Source organism: Solea solea, chromosome 6, assembly GCF_958295425.1.
Source record: "Solea solea chromosome 6, fSolSol10.1, whole genome shotgun sequence".
NCBI classification, from domain to species: domain Eukaryota; kingdom Metazoa; phylum Chordata; class Actinopteri; order Pleuronectiformes; family Soleidae; genus Solea; species Solea solea.
Window position 1 is genome coordinate 4,920,172 of NC_081139.1, and position 26,909 is coordinate 4,947,080.

At 40.8% G+C, this 26,909-nt stretch overlaps 1 protein-coding gene across 2 annotated transcripts; it reads right to left on the bottom strand.

Moving 5' to 3' along the window:
• Window positions 1–168: 168 nt before the first annotated feature.
• Window positions 169–26,804, bottom strand: LOC131461186 (E3 ubiquitin-protein ligase TRIM62-like). 2 transcript variants are annotated; one of them, XM_058632249.1, is made up of 6 exons: window positions 26,734–26,804; window positions 24,905–25,461; window positions 9,015–9,110; window positions 6,252–6,508; window positions 5,351–5,466; window positions 169–2,678 (listed from the first exon to the last, which is right to left on the bottom strand). In XM_058632249.1, the coding sequence occupies exons 2-6, from the start codon at window positions 25,310–25,312 to the stop codon at window positions 2,128–2,130; spliced, it is 1,428 nt and encodes a 475-aa protein (XP_058488232.1). In that variant the 5' UTR covers window positions 25,313–25,461; window positions 26,734–26,804; the 3' UTR covers window positions 169–2,127. The 2 variants fall into 2 exon arrangements, with proteins under 2 accessions (XP_058488232.1, XP_058488231.1); XM_058632248.1 differs by lacking the exon at window positions 26,734–26,804 and adding an exon at window positions 26,302–26,319.
• Window positions 26,805–26,909: the final 105 nt, after the last annotated feature.

Here is a 26,909-nt window from a genome sequence, read left to right on the forward strand (position 1 = left end):
GGAAACACTGAAGTCTGTTGACTTTGACTCATCACCTGGAGTCCAACGTTTAGTTTGTTCCAATTTTGGGTTGAGAGCAAATGCCCAAAAGCTGAGAGCACTGATCGAAGAAAACGATGAAGCACCGCGTTGCTGCCAATCAAAACAAGACAACAATTAAAGACAGTCTGATTTCCGCAGTAATTTATTTGACATTAAAACACTTCCCACAATAACCCAGCGCCACCTCGTGATAATCTCCTTCCTAATATTCAAACATAAGCAGATCACACAGGTCTTTAAAACCTGCAAACATTTGGTCGATCCTGCATGAGCCCAGCTGGTGAAAGGTAGAAAAATAAAATAACGGAATAATTGTCACACAGTAATAAATAAATCCCTTTCCACAAACCAAACTCACCTGGTTGTACGGATGAATGTGCTGTGTATAGTGACTGAATGACTGACTGGCTATAACGTTACTCGGATAATCTCTGGACCACTTGCGGGCCCATGCAGATCTGTGCCGGTTAATGCAATGCAGATGTTTACACTTTTGACCTTAGTTTACAACATACTGCACATACCGGCATGAGAGCCTACAAAACAAGGGCACTGCCCCGGATTTCTTTTAAAATGGACAACACCGACTACACACGTACAGATACAAAGATGTACAGCGACAAAAGTGACAAAGAGAGGGCGATGTCGTGTTTTTGTTCGTTCCTAACAAATTTGGCGACTGTGTGCGGAGGCTCCGAGAGGCCACATGTGCTTTAATCAACACAACCAAAGCTGGATTTCAAATTTAAAGTTGAAGCGGGTCACTCAAAACAAACCTGTGCCACTTGACCACTTGGATTTGGTTTAGTGAGAAGAGCCTCTTAGGGCTGATTGGGCAGAACGTGTGCACAACTAAGCATGAAGAAGAGCTTGAGTCACACGGGGACGAAGAAATAAACATGATGGAGACTCAGAGGAACCGAAGCAGCCATGGACATGTCAGGATCACGTAACTGTGCTCAAGTCGATCCCTCCGCTCACACACAGCCCGTCTCTTTCACGTCAATATGATTTAATAATATAATAATAATAATAATATATGAGAGAAGTCTCTGTCTTAGCTTAATTTGAACTTGAAATAATCAGTGCCCTTAATGTGGCCCTCTACTTAAACAGATGATTTAATATTCTATTGATTCCTGGACAAAATGATACAACATCATAACTGGAAGCAGAAATGTGATTCAACTCAGCTTAGAAGTGAAAAAAAACAAAACAACCTTCAATATTAAACATGAGTCGGCATGAAAACGGACTCAAATTCATTTGATCCTTGACACATGAAACCTTAAGAGTCCTCAGTCAATAGCAAAACATTTCTGGATAACCTCCACCTCGAAACAGAACATGCGAGCGGGACTGGAATGTGGATCGCCTATCAACTACTTTCTGTTTCATTTATTCTATTTTAGAATCACTGGTGCTCATAGAACTGTAAACGATGAGCAGACACATGTGACTGTGAGGAAGTCCTGGTCTCAGACAGAAGTAAAAAGGTGCCAACACACCTGCCAGTTCAGGGTGAGCTGCTGAAAATGTGACCAAACAAAAGCCAGAAAGAAAAAAGAAACAAAAAAAAACCACAACCCTGACTGCTGTCAATCACATTCCACAAACAAAGCTAAGCCAACTTTACAGCACAGAGAAGACAAGTGCCTGCGCACAGAGGGGACACCGAGTCTGTCAAGCTTGGAGCATGTCCCCTGAGAGCGTATAAGACAGGCCTGGGACAATCACTTTAACAGAGGGAATCACTTCTTTTTTTAAATAAAGATGTGACCACAGAGCCCAAGGCTACTTTTCCCTCTGGACTTAGTGTCATCTTTTCAATGAAATAGGAGGAATGAGGCTCAACCCCCGGGCCTTTATTGTAGTGTCATTTCAAGTCACAAAAAGCGTGTGTGTGTGTTTTTTTAAAGAGCAACATCAAGCACAACTCTGAACACAGAACTAAAATATCTGACATTCAAACACCCTAACATCTTAACTGATTTATTTTAATATCTTCTGAAACCTACATAAGGTCCTGCAAATTGGATTTCATCTGTCAGGACAATCACCAAAAACCAAAGATATTTGTTGCTCTTAAAGGCGAACAGTGTTGATTCGCAAAGGTTGCACGTTCTTGCCATTAGCGTGGCTCTGGCCGGGGCTAAAATAGGGGAAGACCTTGGGCGGGAATTTGTCTCGGTAGGTGTAGAGCCAGGACATGTCGTCCGCGTTGTAAAAGATGAGTAGGCCTTTCCCATAGTCCAGGTAAACCCCCACCTTCTCCAGCTTGCTCTTGACGTTGAGTCGGGTCCAGGGCTCGGTGCAGGCGCTGTACTGGTTGCCGTCGTGCATGACGATGCAGTAGAAGCCGCGGCTGGGCATGATCTGGATGCTGCCCTTGCGACTGACCGTCTCGTTGGCCAGACCGATCATCCACTGGGTTTTCTCCGACACCATTACTTCCCAGTAATGGACACCTGAGGCTAAGCCCTCTGCTCCCAGAACAGAAACCTCCACATCAAAGCGGCGTGGTGAGTCCTGCAGTGGCTGTGGGTGGAGATTCCCATAGGCCACGATGGTACAGTCATCGGAGAGGATCAGTCTTTGGTGGGCTGTTATGGGGTCGAGGGTCAACGCGGCCGGCACTGAAGAGAGGAGAAAACATCAGGAGTATTTTATTAAATGTGTGGATTCAGATAAGTTATGTGTGATCAAAGGGACATTTCTATATTTTTATATTCTATATAATGGTTGAATAAATAAAAACTACTCAGTTTGTCTGTTTAAGTACATGACCTCGTCACGTCCAGTACAGACAGGCCAATGGAGTAAGGCCAGTGTCCAGGCTTCACAATACCCAGGTTATTCTGGAGTCTGGGTGACCTCACTGTGGACAGTTTCTATTGGAAATACATTATCCAAACATTAATAATTGATTTTTTCCGACAGCTTTGTAAACTCATGAGTTGGACAGAACTCCACTTAAATTATTTATTCTTCCTCAGTGTGCAAACAGTGTGTAAGTGGAGTGCTGTCCAACTCCAGAGTTTTGCTTTCGAGGACTCAACACCTATCTACAAATACCTGCGTTCATTTATTTATTTATTTATTCATTTATTCTTGTAAATTGGTAACCACTGTCAGAACAGAGGCGGCTACAGCCCCTGCTCTGGAACGATCTTCAGTCAGAACTGAAACTTGTTAATGATTTTTTTTTTTAATGGAGAATAAGGGAAGTAGATACTGCTGGCTACAGTTGCTTTGATTAACCGATAAATGTACGTATGCCTAATTATCACTGCCTTGTGCTTTGTTCTTTGCACTATTGTCTTCTGTGGTTTACTGTCAATGTTATTCTCCAGTTGTACGTGTGATGCTGTTAACTGGCCGAGAAAGAGATTTTAATCTCAATGTCCCCTCCTAGTGAAATAAAATTTTAATACAATTAAACTTAATGTTCTTTGTTGTTGCTTCATGAGATGAAGAGAGAAAACTATCACCATGTGAAAATACCAAAGAGGTGTGTCAAGTAGTTTATATATATATATATATCACAACTGCCAAAGTTGGAGGAGTTGATCTACGGCATGTCCTGTGGTAAAAGATGATGAATGGGCTTGTTATTATACGACATACCCAACTACTGCACGACTCTATTTCAGGAAAATGAAACCTTCATTAATAAACTAGTCCTTTATGGTCAGGTCATCACTAACAGATGGTGTAGGGAGGGTGAAGGGAGGAGAAGCTCCACCCTGTTTCACAGACTCCAGGATGGTCAGCGGTTGTTTTTCACTGTGCAGTTTTCACACCACTCCGCTAGACTCTGGACAATTGGGGACCCGGTTTAATTGGGGGTTGTAACATTCAGCCGGAGGAGAAGACAGGACAAACAATGAACAAGAAAACTTGCTCATCTATTGGTTAATGCTTTCGTTTCCGTCACATAAGCATCAGAGTTCGGTTGCACATTCACACCTCCCCAAACGAACCAGAGGAGACTCGGAGACTCGGTCTTCCCTTGTCAAGCAGTCAGCCAGCTGATGGGACAATGCCTCCTCCAGTCAATGATATCTCCAGTGTTCTTTACAATCAAGTCATTAAAATTTCATAAGCAGAGAGCCTCTTTGTGCCATGCAGAGACAAATGCAGGCATACACATTATTGGCAGGGAAGTCAGTTTCCAGCTGAGCATGAAAAGGAGAGGAACCACGGTATCTGGTAGTTATTCCCTATAACCCAGCAGTGACAGTAAACTGAGGGATGATGGGAAGAATGTCTTTGTTGCTTCTCTGGAAACCACTGGTGATGGATCGTAACCAATTGTTCCAGCCACTCAAGGGGAAAAATAGCCAAAATAACTGTCTTGCCGCCCCCTCAGGTGGCAGAAAGCTGAAATAGGAGGATTGATTTGAGGGAGTATAAAATTCCTCAGCACATTATTATAAATAATCTCCAGTAAGGAAGTGGTAGCTGTACGGACGAACGGAGTAGAACTTGCTCGCCTTGCTCGCCTGGATGGAAAGAAAATCAAGAGCATCCCTGGATAATAAATGCAAGGCAAGATAAGTTCTTGCAAGATAGATGTCCCAGACATTCACTACTAAGAGACAATTAGATTTATGAAGGAACAGACATTCTTGAAAAGTTAGCAGTGCTTTTCTTACCCGAGAATTTATCTTAAAGGATCGATTACACTCACAAATCTGTCCATCAAACATAAAGCTGCAGTCAGGAGCGCATTAGTCTCACATAGTAAGACCTGACTCGTGGTGTCAGGGGTGAAGAATGGTCTGGTCACACCCCATGATCAAAAATAACTCCTGGCATGGACAATAACATTATTTACTGCATCAAAGGTTGTTGAAAAAGGATAATGGGCAGAAAACAGAGGGGAGGAAAATGCTGAGTGAGTAACCTGCATCCAGACAAACAATGGACTCATAAAATATCACTTTACCGACATGTCTAACACAATGTAACCTGTTTGTATCACGTCTTCAAAAACCCAAATGTAAACAACTATTTTTGCTTTTATAGGGAGGTCACCATCACTGAACCTGACCAAGAAAAACTAAACTGGGACTCTCGGTCAAACTAGAATAAATAACAAGTCGTAGGCAGTTGTTGCTGCACCTTTATACAAAGTAGGTGTGGTCAAAGAGCCAATAAGAGTGTCAAGCATCAAAGAGTCGAGAGAAAGTGCAGAAATGTCCGTCTCTCCATCTATTGATTTACATTATACTGAAAGGTTATTATGAAATAATTGATCAATAACTTTTTAGTTTGACATAATATTGTTCCAACATTGTTGTACCTGGTGAAATATCCTGAAAGAGCGACTTCCATATCGTGTACTGTAAGGGACCCATGTACTTGGATGTCGGGAAGTCTTCATACGTCAGGTTGGTCTCGTGTATCTTCCCCTTGATCCTGTGACAGAAAAAAAAAAAACAAAAACAAAAAGATCAATAAGTCTCAATCCAATTTGCTGCTTTTTAAATAATGCTTCTTTTTCAGCCCAAATGTTGATGCTTCAAGTAAGCAATCAGGGTTGCAGTGCCATTACTGAGATTGAAACTTAATAAATGCCCAGCGGCAGAGATGAATATGTCAGAGCAGGGATATGGGGGGTGGGGGGGTGCCCTGATGGCATTACAATATAATATGATAAATTCTAACATGAATCACTCAGCAGCTCAACCCTACATGGAGCCTGAGCTGTGGCAAAACACTGACTGGGATTATTACTATGCAGAAATCCTCACAATCACATTGCATCACATTCTAGTCAGACATTGCTCAGTACTTACATTGTGTACTGTTTATCCCTTTTGTCATGTAATTATCACCCCAGGGTTTGATTAAAAACACTGCCAAAAACACAATGTGTAATTCACATTAAAGGATATCAAGCAGCTTCAATCCATCAGTTCTGCTAAGTGAATGTTCAAACTCATTAAGTTCTATAACTTAGTAAACTACTCTATTCAAGTTCTTGGTTTATTTCAAGCCTAATACCACCATCTGTTCAGATGAGCAGCTGAAGCTGTTGCCAAAATGTGTACTTTCAATGTAAGCAAAACACAAACTTAGTCATATCATAGTATCATAGTAACAACATTCACCCTAGTGTTAGATAAGCAGATCCTCCTTGGACCACAGGGATGAAACCTTTTTGGATTGTTTTAGCTAAAGTCAGGGGGAAGGCAAAGCACCTCTCAGATGTGACGGCTACTCCCTCCAGAAAGTCATGTCGACCCGTCTCGTTGAGGCGCTCCTGCAGGATCTGGATGCCTTCCTTAACGTCACGCAGCTGCTGACTGTAGCGCTGGATCTTGTGCTCGATGTCTGCGAGTTTGCGGGCCGTGTCCATCTCCAGCTCCTCCAGCATGATCTTCTGACGCTCGCGGAGGAAACGGTGGAGGCGTTCAAACGCATCGCCAATGGTCGCACGCAAACTCTTAGCTGAGGACTAAAAACAACAATATTGTTTACAAAAAAACCAACACATAATTTGGAGTATTTATAACTGAAATTACAGGTCTATGAAATAGACTGTTTAATATACAGTAGTTGGTTGGATTTCTTGAACTAGGTTTGTCATGCCCTCTTTGCTCATCAGAAGAAGAAAACAGGGATGTAATGTTGTTTTGAGGTGACAATTGAGTACTCAAACAAAACTGTCCTGAGTAAAGTGTAAGTATTTCTGGTTCTACACCATAGATGGCAAAGTAATGAACACATCTACAGCTGATGGCTTCACTGGAGCTAACAGCTCTTGGTCACATGAGAGTATCGTGGTCACGTGAGACTGGACCATGATAGTTTCATGAGATTTGTGCAGGGGGATACAGAACGTGGCATATATTAAAATATCGAGCTAGGAAATTTTATGCATCGATATCAGATCTTCCAAACAAATATAACTTATTTTTAACCGAGCCCTACTTACAAAATGATCTAAATTGTTTTACTATTACATTAATATTCATTTGATTTGGCTTATACATGTTCTGATTTTAAATAGCTCTCTCAGTTAAAAGCTATGCTGTACGCAGGAGAGACAAACGGTTCACTTTGAGGGGTGGGGCATCACAGAGCACGTCCTTTATTAAAGGGCTACTCAGACAAGCTTAAGTCATTACAGTCACCGCTGAGGACTTTGAACGAGGCAGCAGAGCGCAGGTTTAAGAAACTGATTTGTAGACCCAGTAGAAAATTGGGAAATTGGACTTGAAAAAGGACATAATTTACCTGAGTGTGTGAGTAATGGTGCAATGACTGCATACAGAGGAGTGGTCAAGAGCTGCCTTTCAAGCTGACAAACACCAAGCTTCATTTAGATATTTTTGTCAAAACTTTACACACGTGTGTTTGCAAACTGAATTAAACTGAACATCTGGCCAGAGAAAAAAATGTTGTGACGACTGAATGAACCCCTGATGTAAAAAGAGAGAGACTATTATGTTTGTTTCTGTGCAAACCTTAGATTTGCCATTAATTAAGAGAATGTTGTCCAATTTATTTGGTAAATTCAAAACATAATCAATCCCGAAAATGGGGACAGATTTTTTTATTCTGCAGGTGGGAACCATTATTATTTTTTTGCAAGCTTATGACATTCCAGTCAGTTCTATCCCAGCCCACCTACTTAAGAGCTGAAAACTACAGTGAAGAGGAGGAGGAGGAGGACTGCAGCTGCTTTGCTATCAGTCTCGGTGACACGTCTGCTGCTTTGGCTCAGCAGGATGTGATGGCACTGAGAGGGAGAGTCTGCAGCCCTTGGAGACATGATGCCGCCTACCTTTCAGGGAAGGCAAATCCCCTGTGGGCATGTGAATAGGACACAATGTCTGTTTCTTCTGATGGAGAGTCTCCCAAGCATACCGAACCCAAGGGCCCAAATTGGAGTGCAAGGAAGGCACATTCATTTAAAATGGGAGCTGGGCTGCTGCAGTGCTTCTTTCAAAGTCTTAGAACAATAAGTCAGTGCAAGGCTACATTCACAGTACTACTTTGCAGTTTTAAAATTACATCAAGTTTTTGTGGCACTTCAACTCAAGAACTTTGTTGACGCAGTTCAAGTATGGGTGAAGAGAAACACAGAAGATGCCACTATTACCTGCATTAACCTGATTGGTTCTTACCGATCCAACCTGACTACTAGCAGAGACCATTGGTCTAATAAAAGAAACCACCGTTTTCAGTTCCCTCTTGTTCTAAGTATTTTCTGTAATTAAAGAACCAACAGTTGAGTGGACAATCAAATTAACTGACTTAACGGACTGTGTTGACACGACACTGAAAACCAAATTATTGTCTTAGTCCGACTAAAATTAGTCCAACATGCACATTGATAATAATAATGCAATATGCATTTTCAACTGTTAGTATGGACAATGAGGTAAAAATAAACAAGTAAAATGACTTCAGGCAAACTCAAATTTAGTATAATAAAGAAGAAATGCGGAAAGACATTTCATTATCAGCTGCATAAGTGAATCAGAGATTAATGCAGTCACTGCGTCCCTGTTCCAGGAAGACTAGTCTGTGATAATGAATGTATATCTAATGAGAATAGCCCATGTCTAATGACAAGTGGAGGGCAGCTTAAAGTCTCACAGTCTGATTGCCTTGCATTGAACGCCAGCTACCTGCTTAATGCTTCAATGTCACTACAGGAGGGAGGAGAGAAATTAGGTATGTGTGTATTGAGAGAATGCTTAGGCTTTGCGGATTAAAACAAGGTGTTAGAATTAAACCAATCAATAAACCAATTTATGTGTCACAATTCACCCGTCAGTCCAAATCAGTTAGACAGGAAGACAGATAATCATTGACCAAAAGACATTACACAGACCCATCTTCAGATCCTGCCCACTGACGCTTGTGTGCTGTGTATAAACTCATTTTTATTATTAAATAAATGGACATTGGACATAAATTGTCATAGTTTTGTGTTCCAAATGTCGCAGTACCTTGGTCTCAGTGAGTTGTCGTTGCAGGAGCTGCAGGGCTTCAGTGTGTCCTTTCTCACTGTCCTGCAGAGTGGCCAGCTGCTCCTTCATCTCCCTCTGCAACACATACAGTACAACAGGTCAGAAAACTGGGTTCTGATATGGCACTAATGTGGCTCTAAATTCAATTCGGTGATGCATTTATATACGAGTAGACAGACTAATATTAAGACCATAAGTTGATATTTGATGAAAAGTTGGAAAATCAAACTTAGTTCCCATAGTGGCATCATGAGACGGACATGAATTCTATTAAATACTACTCTAATATACTACTTAAATCCATGGTAATGGCATGCACATACGCATATTTCATTTAAATAAACACAGATGAGTGTCATGGTGCCCAGGGGGAAAAGGTTAGAGGGGATTATCATCTGAGGATAATGAATGTTTGAGCTTAATTTCAAGGCAATCCATTAAATTGCTTCCACAATTTTGACCCGACATATGAACCGAACAAGAGCAACGACAAAAGCACAATCGGATTTCAATACCAAGGTCTCATTTAATCTCTTCATTTACTATGTTTTTGTGTTGCAAAGTGGCCAATAAAAGTAGATAAGAGCAGTTATGAGACTCAAGGCATTATTTTGCCCAGTCTCTTTGCTCATATGTACCCAATGCGTCACCTGCTCTGCGACCCACAAAATGTCAGTTCTCCTGCACTGCAACAATACACCAAACTGATCGGTCAGCTCAGTGGGGTTAATAAAATGACCATCACTCAGCAACTAGAATGAAATGAATGCCAGAACAGATCTCTACTCACAGGAAAAAGGTTAGTGTACCATTCAAGGGAGAAAATAAGTCTGCATGCATCAATTTGTGATGCATTAGAAAATCCTTACAAGTCACACAACAATGGCTAAAAAAAATTGAAGGAGCAGTGGTTTGGTTGGCTGGTGGAAGATGAAGCATGTTTCTTGTCTAGGACAGAGACAGGAAAACAATGGATGGTGCAGAGGAGGAGCATGACTCTCCATGTTAATGATAGGAGTGCGGCAGCCTCGGCAGGCTCTATACCTCATCACTAGATGCTTGTCTGCAGCAGGTCAAAGGCCACTCCCACACACTGAGATAGATCAACAGTGGCAGAGTGGCATAAAAAAAAACATGTTCCTCTGCTCCAGAGAGGAGAGTGTCAATGTGAACCAACGTCGTGTACCCATCCCAACATCTGTGAAAATCCAAAAACCACATACATACAGAATGACTGTAACTGAAATAAATTCAATGTCAGTTTGTGAATGTGTTTTGCATCATCCTTTGCACTGCACTAGCATTTTAAACACAGCGAAAATGAACCTTGACGAAATCATCTTTATTTACTGAAATCCCCGAGCCTCCTACATAACATGTAATTACATAATCCTCTTTAATCTCCGTTGAAGCAAAACCTGTCCTTTGAACATCCTACGGAGGGAGATTTCCCCGTAATGACTTGACACGAGAAACTGGAAAATTTGGGCTTCAAGAGAAAATCTTTGCATTGCGTCATGAAGGAAATCATTATTTATGAGTGTGTGCGTCTATGTTTTTGTGATGTGTGGAGAGGTCTCTCTCGTGTCCATCACATCTAGCCAACCCAAGTCCGACATGACATTTCCACAGGTCATAAAGTTGCATGAAATCAGGGGTCACAGCTGAGGGATTATAAATCTAAAACTCATTTCATCCTGCTGTGATTTCCTTCCCCTTCTACATCCTCTCCTGTCATGTTATGAGATTTATATACACAAGTAAATAATGGAATAAAAAAAAAAATAAACAACCGACAACCACTAGCTGGATTATATTCTGCAGCCAGCTCTGGATGTAAATAAGAGCATTAGTGGTTTTAAACTGCCAGCACAGGTGAGGAGATGAACAAAAGAACATGCAGCAATGTTGCAGCATGAATATTAAAGAGCCTGCAGGATGGAGAACTTCCACACACACACACACACACACACACACACACACAAGACATAAGTAGCTTCCACTGATTTCACTCATATGCAATGACGGCAGCAAGAAAACAAAGAGAAACACTTACTGGAAGAGGCGTGAAATGCAGGAGTAATGTCATAATTGAATTCTGATTGCAGTAAGATGATTCTCATCTGCGTATCATTGTACAGATGAATCAAACCCATGTAGTAACTCTGTGTACTTCAAGTGATTTTCTAAAAGACAGACTGGCAAAGTCTTCATGGGGCTGAGGGTGTAATTCTGTGAAGTGGACAGGTTGAGTAAATAGGACGTCAGCCAATTACACAACAGTGAACCATTACAGTCAGCCTGTCCGCTTTATGGGCTTGTTGTAATTTAGCATGGACCAGTTCGGAAATATGTTGCTGACACTTTAACTGTAATTTACACTCAGGTACAGTGTCACAACACTATACCATGATCTCAATACTATAAGCCTGGATATTACAAAAGAAGCAGCATGCAAGCAGAGAGTAAGTTACATTTTCTCATGAAGAAGAGACTAGAAAAGGGGCATTAATTGTGCTCCTGCATGTATTCGATGTTTGTACTTGGTCTTCGTGAAATTTGTGAAGGGAGGGAAGGTGACACTTTAACACTTGACAGTGTTAGTACTAGATTCAACCAGATGTAAACACTGTAAAAGCAAACAGAAGTGTAAAAACAAACAGAAAGGAACCAAAATAAATCTGCTAGTACAGCACAAGTAAGTACTGGGATACAGCTAGGGTGGGCAGTCATATATATGCATGCCATGCACACACGCATGCACACAATATCATTTTCCTCAATGTCAATATAACAATAATTCAATGTGTAGCAACGTCCACAAAATATTTAAAAACCACAATAAACGTCAGTTATCAAACATTTCATTGTGGTAATTACTGATATTGAATGGTTTGGAACTTTTTCAAACAATGATACAGCACAAAGAAAAGCAACAGGGCACAATGTACAGCACAGGTGATCTCAACAGCAGGTTGTCCTCATGAAACAAGATGACAAGCATGTGCGTGGGCCCGTCTTCACACACACACACACACACACACACACACACACACACACACACACACACACACACACACACACACACACACACACACACACACACACACACACACACACACACACACACACACACACACACACACACACACACACACACACACACACACACACACACAATACAACTAATGTCACAACAAGAGAAATACTTGCTGTGATGACAGCTTTGTGTTTTGAAGTGCAGGAATGTAACTACATTTCGTCATCTCCGAGACATTGTTTTGAGTTCAATATTAAAATGCAGGCAATTTAACTACCTTTTAATCACATAGGTTATCGCTGGATATACCACTACGAGCAGATTAAATTGAGCTCTGTGTAAAGCAAAGATAAACTTTTGGCCAAATGACTCAAGGTCAATCAGAAACATGTTTTAATTGCATGTCTGCCGTAATAGCTGCCATCCCTGGCTCCCATGAGGCAAACAAAAAAAAATGAAAAGAAACACAAAGCAGCGCAACAAAACTGCTGTCTCAGGCTGTAAAGTCCAGTGTATTTTGTTCCAAACTGAGCTCAAGCTGTGCCTTACATCCCAAAGCATTGTTTCCCCTAGCATCAGCAGAGCCCACAGCCTCTCCAGGGAAAAGAGTGCCTCCCTGAGCAGGCAGAGGCCAGCTGAGCTGACTGAGCAGGACTGACTCAGAAAGCTGGGAGGACAGGACACTCACATTTTATTTACTAAAAATAAAACTTGCAATCACAAATTACCAGAAAGTGACCTCAGTTATTACTCAAGAAGGCAAATGGTCTTCACAGGAGGCCTGTGAGAGTTTTTTTGTTGCAAGAGCTGAGAGTTTGACAGTAATAGTCCAGTGTCACACGTTCCTATGCATCATCTGGTCACATCTCATACCTCCACTGTCTCACTTGGACAAATGTCAGTGGTGAAAACCTTTAGAGAGAATGACTGTAACTAAAATACATGTTCTATTAAACACTCTGTACTGATTAATGTACAGTGTGGAGGAGGGTAAATTACCATAAATTGCTGTTCCTTAACAGATGACACTGGTCGACTGTGCCAAGCATCAGATCAAAAGTGACCCCCACACGGATGACTTCTCAACTGGAAACCTGCGGTAAAAGCAGTGGAGATGAGAGGAAACGCTCCCGAAGGCCTGCTGCTCCAGTCCTCTGAATATAGGACATGTCATGTAAATGATGAATGCTCAGAAGCTGCAGCTCCATTTACAGGAGAGAGGAAAAAAAGCACCAAGCGTGCAAATATAATACACCCACCAAATGAATAGAGTAGTCAAGGAAAAACAACATTGCACGTCAGTTTTAATATTTTTATCCTTAAAATGAAAAAGATTTACGATGTTTGAATTGCTGACACAGGTCTACGGAGTCTAGACCTTAACCTGTGGAAGCAGTGGGAACAAAGCCGTGCCACTGCAGACGCAGCAAAGTAGTAGGTGGATGACTGAAGCTTTAAAGGGAGACTCAAAAGCTATCAGTGCAAGTTTAATAATCTACACATGAGGAGTCATTAATAACAAACGGGGGGGTTTGGTTTGTTTCTCGACAGGAAGCCTGAGAATTGTTCAGTGATAAGAGCAGGGCCTGCTGCTTGTACAAATTCACCAGCTTGACAGAAGCTACTTAACGCATCACTTTAAGTTTTGCTCCAGCATCATTGTGAGTGATGAGCGAAACTAGCTTCTACACAGAGAAGATTAGAAATGCATTCTGAAAGACAGGCACGCTTGCAGTCCTAAGATGACGGCCGTGAATTTTCTCACTGCAGAAACCAGTTTCCACCCATCTCTGGAGAGCAAGACGTGACTCTTGGCTGTATGTTACATCGACGGGCACTGGACTGGACAAAGGGAGAGAATATTAACATGACAAAAGATTCTTAAGCCTCATCTGAAAGTATCCAAAACAAACCACAAGCATCTCCCATGTGTCACTGATGATTACTTCCCAGCAGAGGGATCATTGGTAAAGTATCAACAGTCATGTTTTAAAGCCACAAAGTACAACCAGAGTGCCTAATTATATCTAAGAAAACCCATCGACCCATTAATCTAATTTTTCCTGATTAAAAGGATGCAAGGACCACCAGAAAAGCTGTAAGGCATCATAAGTCAAACTTCTTTTTTTGGTATGTATTATGTATTAAACATCAGAGATCAGTTTCTGAAACACTAATTGAAATGTTCATGTCTTGATAAGCACATATATATAAATATTGCACAAGGCAACAATCATGACCAACCATTTCTTTCAGAGAAAACGGATTAATTTCCTGGCATACCAGTCACTCACCAGCCTCAACAAAGCTGTGCTCACTGCACCCCGTCCACTCAGCTTCTAGCAGTTGTTGGGCAGGGTGTGTTCATGTCTTTTGAAGCTGGATCTTTTCCAAGAAAGCAGACAAGATGCAGTGGACGTGTTAGTTGCACTGGCTAAAGTGTTGCCTGTTATTGCAACCGACTCTTACACCATTTTTCTTTCAAGAAGAGATGACTTTTATGGATATTCTCTGGGCTGCATGAACCAAACCTCAAGGGCAGCAGTGTATTGATTAACACTGTCACCTCAGAGCACAGTGAGGAGTTGCTGCATGATATCTGTGTGGGTTGCTATTTTTCACTTTCCTCCCACAGTCCAACACCATGCAGGTTAGATCAAGTGTGGACTCTAAATTGCGTATTTTCTGCCAAACAGGTATGAATGTGAAGATAAGTGGTTCTGAGCCATGTGTCTGACCACAGCTATTGGCCAGAGTCAGCTGTAGCTTAAGGACGGATGTTTGAGACCAGAGAGCTGAAGCTGTTTGTCATGTTTCATCACAAAGTACTTTCTTTTAACTTTCTTTTAGATTGTAAAATGTGCATTATTTTCCTACTTACATTTCAAGTACAAACATCTGCTGTTGCAGATTTTAAACTATGTCAAATTTCAGCAATTTCAGCAATTCCACATTTACATAAAGTAAACCCTATGTTTTTCAAAGAATGGGGTCATTAGTCATACTGCTTTAAGCAGCTATATTTAGAAGCTCTACCTGGCTCCGCAGAAACCAAACACACATGTACGCTGGGCTTTACGACGTGGTTAAGGAACAGGAAAACTGCATTCCTATGAACACTTCTAATCTCCTTTCTATTTCAGAACAGTGACTTCTGTGGAAACACGGGGAAAACACAGAAATAAAATCTCCCTTTGCATGTGACCAACTGCCAGTGGACTTTCACCACAAGCAAAACAAGCTTGTGCCATCTTTTAGAAAAAGCTACCCAGAATTACTCAAATAATCGGCGTGTAGTTAATATAAAGCCATGAAGCGGGCGTCAGACAGACAAATCACCATGTGCGAAAAAATATGAGACTGCATGTCAGGGTTCACAAAGAGATTTGTTTGCCTCTACCTCGTCTTAGCAGCATGAGTGTGGATGGAAGGTATTCTGCCATAGCTACTGTGTATGCACTACGCAGGCCAGATAGCCACAGCTCGCCAGCAGCTCTATCTGACCAAATACAGTTGCGCATCTGCTTCTCTTTCACTCCCCTGACTGTGGATAAACATTTGGAATATGGACCTCTTTTGTCAAGTCACACAGACTGTTTCTGTAAACAGTGGCAGGCAGTACAGTTCCAAGAAGTATAAGTATAGCCTACAGTCATCATGTCTACATGTTACTCAAGACACTTTTCAAATAATCTATATATTGTAGCCTGGATCGTAACAATACTGTATACATAAAATAAACATTTAATGCACTGTTCATGTGTGGAGCAGTAAAAACAAATCTGTTTATAGTTAATATACATCTTGTTTGTACAGTATTGAACGTTAAATCTTTGTGTAACGACAGTAAATTGAGTGAGCAATGAATGTAATAATCAACATTCTTAATAAATATGATGGAGAATTAAAAATCATACAGGCACACACCCAGCTGCGTCTGATAATAATGCAATTAATCTTTGTCAAAATGACACCGCTCAAATTTAAGGTCCAGTACAGCATTAGTACAGGCATATACAGGGTAAGAAAAAGAAAAAAATCTAAATCTTATGTTTTCTGTAAGTCTGACATACAATTTTCTACGACAACAACTGCAAAACAGGCACAACTCTAATCCGCTCCTCTGCAATCACCCATGCTATTTTTAAATGAATACATTAAATTAAAACCACAATTTGGTTGTTGTGTTTTTCCATTTTTTGCAGTCAAAAAAAAGCTGAAAATCCGGATTTGATAGAGAGAGACGGATAAACACAACTTACTATGCAAATCACAACATTGTGATTCTGTAAGAGCGATGCAACACTTTCCTGAGTCCAACCTCCTCACAATGAAATGCACACTTTTAGATGTATTCTCTCTGCGGATCATTTTTAAAAAACATTTTTTTTCCAGGTTTCACTTTGGTGTCGATAAGAGGTCAAACAATGCTGTTATGGTTTTAGCTGCACAGAGCGGACATGGACTGAAAATAAAATCAATCACGAGAACATTCTACGACCTCTACAAAGCTCTCTCTAAGCCTTTACACAACACAATTTTTTGAACCACTATGAAGATGTGGAATTGGTTTTTGATAGCCTAACAAGCAAACCGAAAAATGTAATCACTATTCTAATAGGATGGTTTTCTTTCAAATTAATGAGGCTGCTGGTAAGGAGAACATTTTACTTATCTATTTTGGAGTAAAAGTGTAACACTATACTATCAGAGCGCATTAGACTTTTACTGCTCGACAAAATGCTAATTTGTTTTACAACTGCAGTAATGAGTCACAGCGGAAAAGATCCCCGGTTAAAAAAAACCTAAACAGCTTCTACAGAAGGGAATCTGTTAATGTGCACACGGAGCACCGTGATGCAACGCATTAAGTTTTATTAGCAAACCAATTTAGGTATTCTTTAAATGGGTTTTCTCTTACAGTGTCTGATAATTGCACAGTGAACTGTTGCTAATTTTGACACCATTTTCCTAATCCCACATATAATATTAGACTAAAATGAACGATGTGAGGGTTTTCCCTGCCACCTGGAAATCATCTGTTCCTGTGTCTCATGGACAGGTTTGCACCAGAAATGCTGCACCACTCTCTCATTTACACACATGTGGCATTTAAAAACGTACACACCTTGAGGCTCTCGGGTGTCTGGCAAATTGGAAGTTGTAAAATGGGGGCTCCTATCAACAGTGCGTCTAATTAAATCATCTGCAGCATATCACGGACACAGGGAATTACAGAAGATTATGGCCCAGACTGGCCCTGCACGGACCCCCTGAGAACAATGGCCTGTAATCTGTGTTAATTCCCCAGCTAATAAAGCAATGCAGCACTCAATGAGAGACTCATGCAGTGGTGGGTTACAGCAGTTCACATCTACCCAAAAATCTCTAAAAGAAGGAGACAACTGTATTTTAATGGCTTTGCTCTACGATCACTCATGGCATTTCAATTTTTAAACATTTTCCAAAGATCGTCTCGGTAAAGCTATCCTCATAAACCTCTCGTTTCACATTCATAACTTTTCTTCCAGGATAATTCTACCTCTAGGGCATTTGAACAAAAGAGCAACCATCTATAAAACACATTTTACTGGCTGGTCCTGTTTAAAATTTGATATGATCTTTTATAGCCGTGTCACTGGATTGCACGCTGCTCTGCCTGAAATACATTAGGCCAGAGCTCAGAATTAAAGCCTCACTTCCAGTCACAAAACTTGAAGGACAGCACTTCCCTTTTCATTTACTAAGAAGGCTAATAAATCTCTCCTCGCCATTGATCCTTCCTCCTTCTCCTCTGCCCTGCCAGACCAGTCACAGCTTGCACAGACGCACAACTGTGACCCGTAACTAGCTGTCCGACATGTTCAACTACCAATGTAAGGTACGCTGCATTCACATGTAATGAATCATCAGGATACAGTCATGTTGGGGAGTGTGTACTTCTACAGAAAAGAAAGAAGGAAGTAAACCTCAGAGGGCACATTCCCAAGTGAGGCAGAAATATATGTTCACTTGCCAGCTTGTACGGCAGTGGCGGAAAGCTATTTCACTGTGGTAAAACACTCCTTCAATAAATCCAACCACCATGAGAGTGATGTTCATTTTTATTCACACAGATGAAGAGAAGTGTTGATTCAATTATGTGGTCATTTTAGTGGCTGAAGTGCTTTATCATGAGCTTCATGGGGTTGGGATTTATTGTACAAGACTGCATTAGATTTACCTTTAAGTATCCAAGTGACGATACAGAGTATACCTTAAACTGCATTGATGAGGCTCTACTTCTGCCAATATTTTGTAAGGCAGATACACTGTAGCATCCCTGTCATGAAATATCTTCATGACAGTACTGCATCTACGTGTGAGGTACAAACAACATACAATAAATAAAGAAAGAAAAAACCCCAGAAACAGTAAATAGAACATCAGGAAAGCAACATTTCAGCCCAGAAGACCTGAAGTCAGGTAATAATATTGCATGTGATATTTTATTATTAACCTGGGCAGCAGCATCGTGAAAGTAGGGTATTGTGTCTGTCTGTGTGTACAAACTCAACACATTAGAGATTACTTTTTTAACTGATTGGTCAAAGGTCCAGCTCTAAGTAAATGAAAATGTAGTCTAAACAACACAGATAGTTGGTCTCTGACCAGGACATTCTCCTCTCAACTCCTCACCTCAACTAACCATTGAGCTTCACATCAAACACCTCTTTAAGACAACCTTTCAACACCTAAAACATATCTCCAAACTCTGTCCTACTCTCACCCTCCCTGATGCAGAGAAACTTGTCCACGCCTTTGCCTCAAAAGCTCCAGTACATCCAGAACAGTGCCGCCAGGATCCTGACGAGAGTGTGCAAACACGAGCATGTCACTCCATCCTCTACTCACTACACTGGCTCCCCACATTCCACTGCATCCACGGCAATGCCGGCCGATTAAACCTCACAGAGCTCCTCAACCTGCACACCTCAGCACGATCTCTCCACTCTTCAAACACCTACCGTCTCCTCCCCCACAGGACTTAAACCCACACAGTGGGGGACTGGGCCTTCTGCTCCGCTGATCCACACTTTTGGAACGCAGTCCCTGACCATCTTAGGGCACCGCAGACTATTGGCGCCTTTTAAAAAAGGACTAAAAACTTTAGTTTTTTAAGAGACATTTTAATATTTAACTCCATCATGCTTTTTTCGTCAGATGTTGCTTGTTTTTAATTGTTAAAAATTGTGTGCATTTTGAGATCATTTTGCGATGTAATGTATTATTATTAGTAGAAGTATTATCATAAAATGAGCCATTCCTGCTCAAAGACATATGGCACATTGAAAATCCAAATAATCAGTGCAGAAAGCTTGCATACATGCATTTCTAATGCACGGCAGATGTACAGACATCTGTGTCCCTTCACTTAAGCGCAAGCCAAAGTAATCATCTATACAAGACAAAATGTTCTGTGCAGTGGACGCAGCAGCAGCAGCAGCAGCAGCAGCAGCAGCAGCAGCAGCAGTGGCTCTTCTTTCGCCAATTCTGCTTATCTGCTAATTTACCAACAGCATGGGCTGAAGGAAATATTCCCAAGGTCTAAGAATGAATCAGTGATATCAGTAAAAAAATGCAGTGCGATCTACCACGTTTTTCTGGATGAGGTTAAAATTATGCCAGCACTACTCGAATGGAACCTGACACGTCTGTCTTTCCCCCATAGCTCCTTTCCCACATGCCACCTCTCTGCCACACCAGCCTAACTGACTGCCACATTTGTTTGGGGTGAGTGGGCGCTAGGTGGGAACTAGTGTGAAGAGCTGGAAGCTAGCTTCCTCAAACAGAAGTTCATCAAACAGACTTCTGATGGAGAAAACGGCACAGAAGTGAAAAGAAGAGAAACGAAGCTGCTACAGGGAAGCAGAACAGACTCAGGCAAGGCACAGGGGGGGACGGCAGTCGTGAGTGCCCTTGAAATTGCCTGACTCATTACTGCTGCAGTACGGCCATGCCTGGAGATGGCAGCCTCACAGAGCTCTCTGCTGGGCTCTGACAATGGTAGAGTTAAAGACGAGCCTGTTTCACAATCACTTCAAAAATTGCCATTTTCATTTTCCTCCATTTTGAACAGCACACAGAATTATAGGAAGGCAAATACTAAAAAAGATACTAAAAAAAAAAAAACTAATACCCGTCCTGATTAATCCCACGGTCAGATAAAACTAGGTTGTGGAAAGAATTTAATGTAGAGTGACACTCTTGCTCATCTGGACACTTTGACAGGTCTGTGTGGGAGACTCCACATGACACAGTAATGAATTAATTATTCAGCTGCGTGGCGTTTAGTCATCTGTACTGCTGCCTGTTGCTATTCTCTTTTCTCACTCCATTTACAGTTTCTACAGTCCAAGCAAAAAAAGTTAAGTTCCCAATTATGCAGGAATAGCCAGGAGCTGCATTCTAATACTCTTTTCTTATCTGGTCTTGCACCACTGTCCAGTAGAATGCAAAGATGCCTCTAGGACAGAGACAGTAGGAAGTGCGGGTGCATAGCACTGCAGTACTGTGGTTGATCATCACAATTAAGGCACACTGGCTGCTGTAGCTTCCACTTTGTCCTCTGCATGAGCTAACTGCCAACTCAAGGTCCCAGTGGTCTGACAAAAAGTGTGCAGCTTTGTCGATCTTCAATCAGAGTTACAATGATCCGGCAGACTTCCAAGTGTGACATGACTGGGGGAACGGAAGTCTAATCACCATTAATCTATGTTGCAGACCATAAAAGTCTATATTTCCCATAGAATAAAGCAGTACCTTTACAGGGTGAAGGAATGAGGTTTGACAGATAAGAACCCAGAGCCTCTTTTCATTTCATTTTCATTTAATGAATTTGATGTTTTCACAATAGGATTAAAATGAAAAATGGTGCCATCTAGGACTCATTGTTTGTACAATTTTGTATTAAAGGCTTTCTGCCCTTGTACATTGGGTTGAAATTATTTTTAATGTCTTCCAATTTGAGTGGCAACATACAAACCTGTCTTAAGAAGAGTACATTAGTAACTCCCTGAATAGCAGAGCTCCAGACCTATCTGTCTAATTATGAGTGCATGTTTGCCAGATAGATGCATCGTGCTGCGACGGTTGGATGTTGATGGGTTTTACAGATTTGGCTGCAGGAGCTTCTACAGAGGAAAATGATAAACATCAGTAGGAGGTAAAGCTTTCAGCACAGCGGCAAGACTTATGGCCTCAGGTCAGTGGAGTGACATGCCAGGGTAAGGAGATTAGAGACTGCCACAGAGCAACCAAAAGCTGCACTCATCAGTGGACGTCAGCCAGCCAAACACACTAGCAGCCTATACAATATCAGCTGTGTGGCATGACGTCATAAAAGTGTGGGGCAAGTCTAAAAGTAGTGGGAATCAAGTAAAATCTGAGGCTTTGAATTCTGCAACAATGACTTCAAGCTAATGTGGCCCATCACAATTTTGACTGGATTTGTCATCCTTGTAGCTCTGATTATAAAACACACTGATTGTAAGTGCTGTGCTTTGTGAAGAAAGCTGGGTAACAACAACAAGGTGATGGAGCATGTGTTGTGCAACATCCTGCTCCACTAGTGGGTGATGGGTTGATAGTATGATATCACCTTGCAGTAAACACTGGCCCATTTGAACTCAGTTTTAAAAAGGTCCAGTGTGTGACATTCAATGGTAATGGACAGCAAGTTTCAACAAACCAAGGGCTCCTCCACTCACCCGTCCCTTTTTCGAGCATGTCAGGGAACTACTATGGTTCCCATATAAACAGATACAGCCATTCAATTGCTTTTAAAGCGCAAAACATGTCCATGCTAGTTTGTTGCTCTGGACTACTGTAGAAAGATGGCAGCACTGACTTCATTTAAGCATGACCCTTCCACTGAGGTTCATTTTAAAAACTTATTCTAAGGTTTAAACTAAAGAATTTTATTTTAAAACGACAATCCACTTATACAATCATACTTCCGCCAATTAACCCGACTAAATGTTACACACTGTGAAAGAGTTCTAGTGTGAAAAGAGTCCAGTACAAAGAGGATAAGCTCTGGCTCGCACTCTACCAAATGCTTATCCCCTCATCTACCAACTTTCCCACCCTGCAGAAACTCCGAGGTTCATTTCAAAAGAGGCCACCAAGTTGGCAAATCATGTGCCTCTCTGGTCCAGACATTCACAGCACTGGAGCTGAGTGCTGCAGCACTTAAATACATCATCATCATGTTGTTTTGGCACTTCAGTTAAGCGTCGCCAAGCCTCATGCTAAAAGTGATTTCGGTGCCAAGAGTGAAGTTGGTGCCTGCAGACACGGCTCTCACAGATTTGTTCTGATCTGACACACAGCCTCTTTCTATCTGCTCTCTGGACGGATAAGGGAAATGATAAGGCAAGTGCTGTTCACTAGTTGACACATTCCTAAATAAGCTTACTTTCCAAATCGCTAACAAACATGACAGAAAATAACCTGCTGCCTTCATCTGACATTTGTGTTTGTCTGGTTATGGACAAGATGTTGCATAACAAACCACCCAATTTGCTGATCTAAAAGGGCGAGTATGCCAAGCTCATCATGAGACATGGTTGCTTCTGATGGGGCCTCTATGTACTATTACACCCTTTTCAGTATTGGACATGTGGGAAACCTCCAGTTCCTGCCAGAATACAAAATGCCAGACCAGCGTCTTGAAAAGAGCTGCAAGCGGGAGGGACAAGCTGGTATCCAAGAAAAAAAAAGGAAAACATCTTGTCTAGGATCTAATTACTTCTGCTCCAAGATTACACAGTTTTGACCTTTCTAAGGTATTTTCAACATAGTTTGTTTGAAGGTTATGGAGACGAGCATCGTTGATATTTATATCTTCACACCGACCTTATATGATTATGTGTAATCTACTGATTTATTTAAATGTATCTGTAGTTTATTCTTTATGATCTTTTCACAAGTACCTCAATAAGTAACAAGTTGGTTAGAAATGTTCTATTATTATTCATTCAAACAATTTATTTTGCTCCAATTTATAAGGGAGTAGCAAATCCATCATATTCTGTAAAAGCTGTTATAGTGGCTGCTTACAGGATTTAACGTAGTTTGACTTGTGTACATCAATTTAAGATTTAATAGTAATGAATGCAGATGAATGATAAACTGCTTACTAGTTCCTTGTACTTGTTTTTCTGAACTAAAATATACAGAATTCATGACAACTTCACTGGAAAAAGAAAATTGAAGCTATATTCATTTGGATAACATCAAATCTTGAGATAACTTTATCCAGTTTAAACATTTGTTTTCACAGATTAGTGAAAATTATTTTCCATTGGTTGGCTGTGCTTCTGTTTTACATCTGGCTGAGTTGTGTGTGTGTGTATGTATATATATATATATATATATATATATATATATATATATATATATATATATATATATACATACATACATACATATATATATATACACATACATATATATATATATATATATATATACACACATACATATATACACATACATACATATATATATATATATATATATATATACACATACATATATGTATATATATATATATATATATATGTATATATATATATATATATATATATATATATATATATATATATGTATGTAACTGATATTTATTTAATGATTTGTCTCCCTCCTTCTCTATTGGGCAGAGTTCACGAACGAGCTGCAGTTTGCATATAGTCCTGCTCCGTCAGAGCACTGAGCACAGGGTGAGCTTGCAATTGTCAAAGTCACACTTTTAGAGGAGGTCAGTGTAATAAACAGTCAAAGGACGAGGCCCTAACACTGACGCAGTGTGGTGGTCTATCTGCTGTGAGGGGTATCTCCTTTTCAAAGAAAATGAAAAAAATCCACATTCAGAGATCCCACCGTGCTGCGTGTCAAGAAAACTCAAAATCAAAATGCTTGTGCTTTGGCATAAAACAGAGCTGAATATCAACCTGAAAAACACCAGGTGTGTAACATTAGGCCAGAATGTATTTCGATTCTAGTAATGAAGGAACAGGATAAGGAGCTTTGTTTCAATATTATTGGATTTTGGTTCTGTGGGAATGAGATTATCCAAACAATGAGAGGAAGAGAAGACACTGGAGCAGCCTTGCTAATGTAGAAAATGTGATTCAGTGTAAACACATATGAGAAATTATTATAAGCTGAAAATAGAAAGGCATTTAATCAAGGCCACTGACATGAAGATTTTAACGACCAATAAGGGATTTCAGACATTTGGCATTTAATTTCAAGACTAATGTCACTGACACTAATTCAATGAGACAAACCACTTTAAGTCTAAACCTAACCAACTAAATGTATAGAGATGTCAAGAAACATGGGGAGTGTACTTCACATGCAGCAAATGATGCATCTTTCAAATAAATCTATAAATCTAAATAAATTTGTTAGATAACAAACTTAACACACTACTGAATTCATAGTGGTGTTGTGGGCTTTAGTAAGGAAAAATTTAATTAGATATCGTCCTAACCACTATCCTCTATAGTTCTCCTTTTCTGGGTCTGCAAAAGTTGCATGTTTTCCAGTCCCACACTAAAATAAGCATGTGTATAGGTCTGGTGGTTTTACTGTGCTCACAGTATTTACGAGAATACTCGAACTTTTCTAGTGGAGCTGCTCCCTGGCAGTAAAACAGACTGAACCGCCGGTGCTGCTCCCAAACTAGGAACAAATACAACCACTTGAAAGTGGCACAGGGAGCTGATGGATTTTATGAAGATGTCAGCCTCACTCTTGCCAATGAGTTGTATCTACTGACCTGTATCTCCTCGTACGCCTCGTCAATAGTTGTCACTTGGTGCTGCTCATGCAGCGCTGGCTCGTCGCAGAAGAAGCACACCAGACTTTTGTCAGTGAGGCAGAAGAGCTTGACCTTCTCGTGGTCCTTGCAGGGATAGCAGCTTCTTTGAGCGTTGAGGATGGCGTCCAGCGGGAAGGCTGAGTAACGCTCCACAATGTTGGACAACTTAAGACTTGGGCAGAGGAGAGGATCGGCAAAGGTCCTCCGACACTCGGGACAGTCGCGCGTTCCGTGAGGCTCCTGTCTGCTCCAGTGCTCGGTGATGCACTTTCTGCAGAAGTAGTGCTCGCAGCCAAAGCTGACGGGGTCCTGGTAGATGCTGAGGCAGATGGAACAGAGGAGCTCGTCCTTCAGACAGCAAGCCATTTGCAAAGACGAAGACTGAGCGGCATCTACAAGGACAATGCTCTATTAGCTGAGTGTACTTTCTTTAATCTTCACTTGAGGGCTTCACTGCCATGTATGTGTCATCTAACAAGATCTTCAGAAATCCTGGTATTTCAGTTGTATTTGGTCTGTTGAAAAATGATAAAAAAAACAACAATATTACTCCATCATAATTTAATTTAAAAAATTGCATCATGGAGTGCATGGTTTAAAACATGAGAGAAATCATTTACATGAGAGGATTATTTTGATTACACATTAATACAATAGACTTTAATGTGAACCCTATTCCCACATAATTTCATAGTGGACTATCACCAACAAATAGAAAACCTAGGTTTGAAAGTAGAGCTCTAAAATTCAGAGAGTGAAGACCTCCAAACAAGGCCACTCAGTTTCCTACAATGACAAAATGGAACAAGATCTGGCTTTTGAAAATCCACACAGTAACATGGACCAATATGAGGTACAAGTACATGATTTCATTCCAAGCCACACTGACATTTATGTCGTTGAAAAACTCCCTATCTAAAAGTGTTAGCAATGCAGAATCTGAGTAAAATGTGACAGCCAGTTGTTTAAAACAGTTTAAATGAACAGTTTAAAAATTATTTTTAACATGAAATGGCAGAACCCTGAGGAGTTACACACCAGGTGTATACAGAGATATAAATATGTACTCTTAGATCTTTTTCTTAAAGAATATTTCTGGGATTTGAGCAGTAAATTTCCAGGATTTGTGATGTTATTTAACAGCACACTACACTGACAAAATTGAGGAAAAAATTAATCCACATTAAAATAAGTAAAACACATGCAAACAAATAATGTCAGAGTCTGTAAAATAGTCAACAATTTAAATAATGCCATGCCTTTTTTGCCTCGCTTCACTCAGTCTGTGGAGGAAGTAAAGGTTGCCACACATTGACTGAATGCACCAACCAACAGGCCAACAGGGAAACACACACCTGCAGCGCTATTATCTCCGCTCCTGTCTTCCTCCCTCCCCGGCGTTAACAAGCAGAAGCTTCCTTTTAAATGCCCTGTTAAAGGTTTGGTTTGATAGGGGTTTCAACAGCATGTTCCACGAACTACTCTGCCCACATACAGTGCTCACATATGTCTACAACTGGCTGGAGTGCACCCTTGCCTGCTGCGACCTGGATTTGTAAACATAACAGAACCAGGACCACAACACCTTCAACCACAGCCGGGGGGATACGAGAGGGCAGAGACACACACACACACACAACACACGAAGAGGGTAAAACACTAACTTAACAAGCTACCTATTGAAAAGCTGGGTTCTGTGGACGCAAATGTAAGGTTCGGGTATATTAGTATGACAGTTCATGACCGAAGAATTTGATAAAACTGGACAACAATGACCCTGGACTCACCACACTGTCCGCAGCAACATCGGTGTCTCCAATGCAAAGTCTTTTTCAGGAAGGAGAGCAACACACATCGGCAACAGACCGAACTAACGGCACTGAACTATGGGGGTGTGATTATCAAACATAATAAATAAAACATTAATGTCTCGTGTCCACAAATTTGTATATTTGAAGTTAGA

Bases quoted from the DNA above. Each gene is read 5' to 3' on its own strand.
- LOC131461186 (XM_058632249.1), bottom strand. From the start codon at position 25,312: ATGGCTTGCTGTCTGAAGGACGAGCTCCTCTGTTCCATCTGCCTCAGC. The intron at 6,509-9,014 runs GTACTGCGACAT...TGTTGTTTTTAG, and splicing joins GACAACTCACTGAGACCAAG to TCCTCAGCTAAGAGTTTGCG. The intron at 5,467-6,251 runs GTGCTTTGCCTT...TTTCTGTCACAG, and splicing joins GTAGCCGTCACATCTGAGAG to GATCAAGGGGAAGATACACG.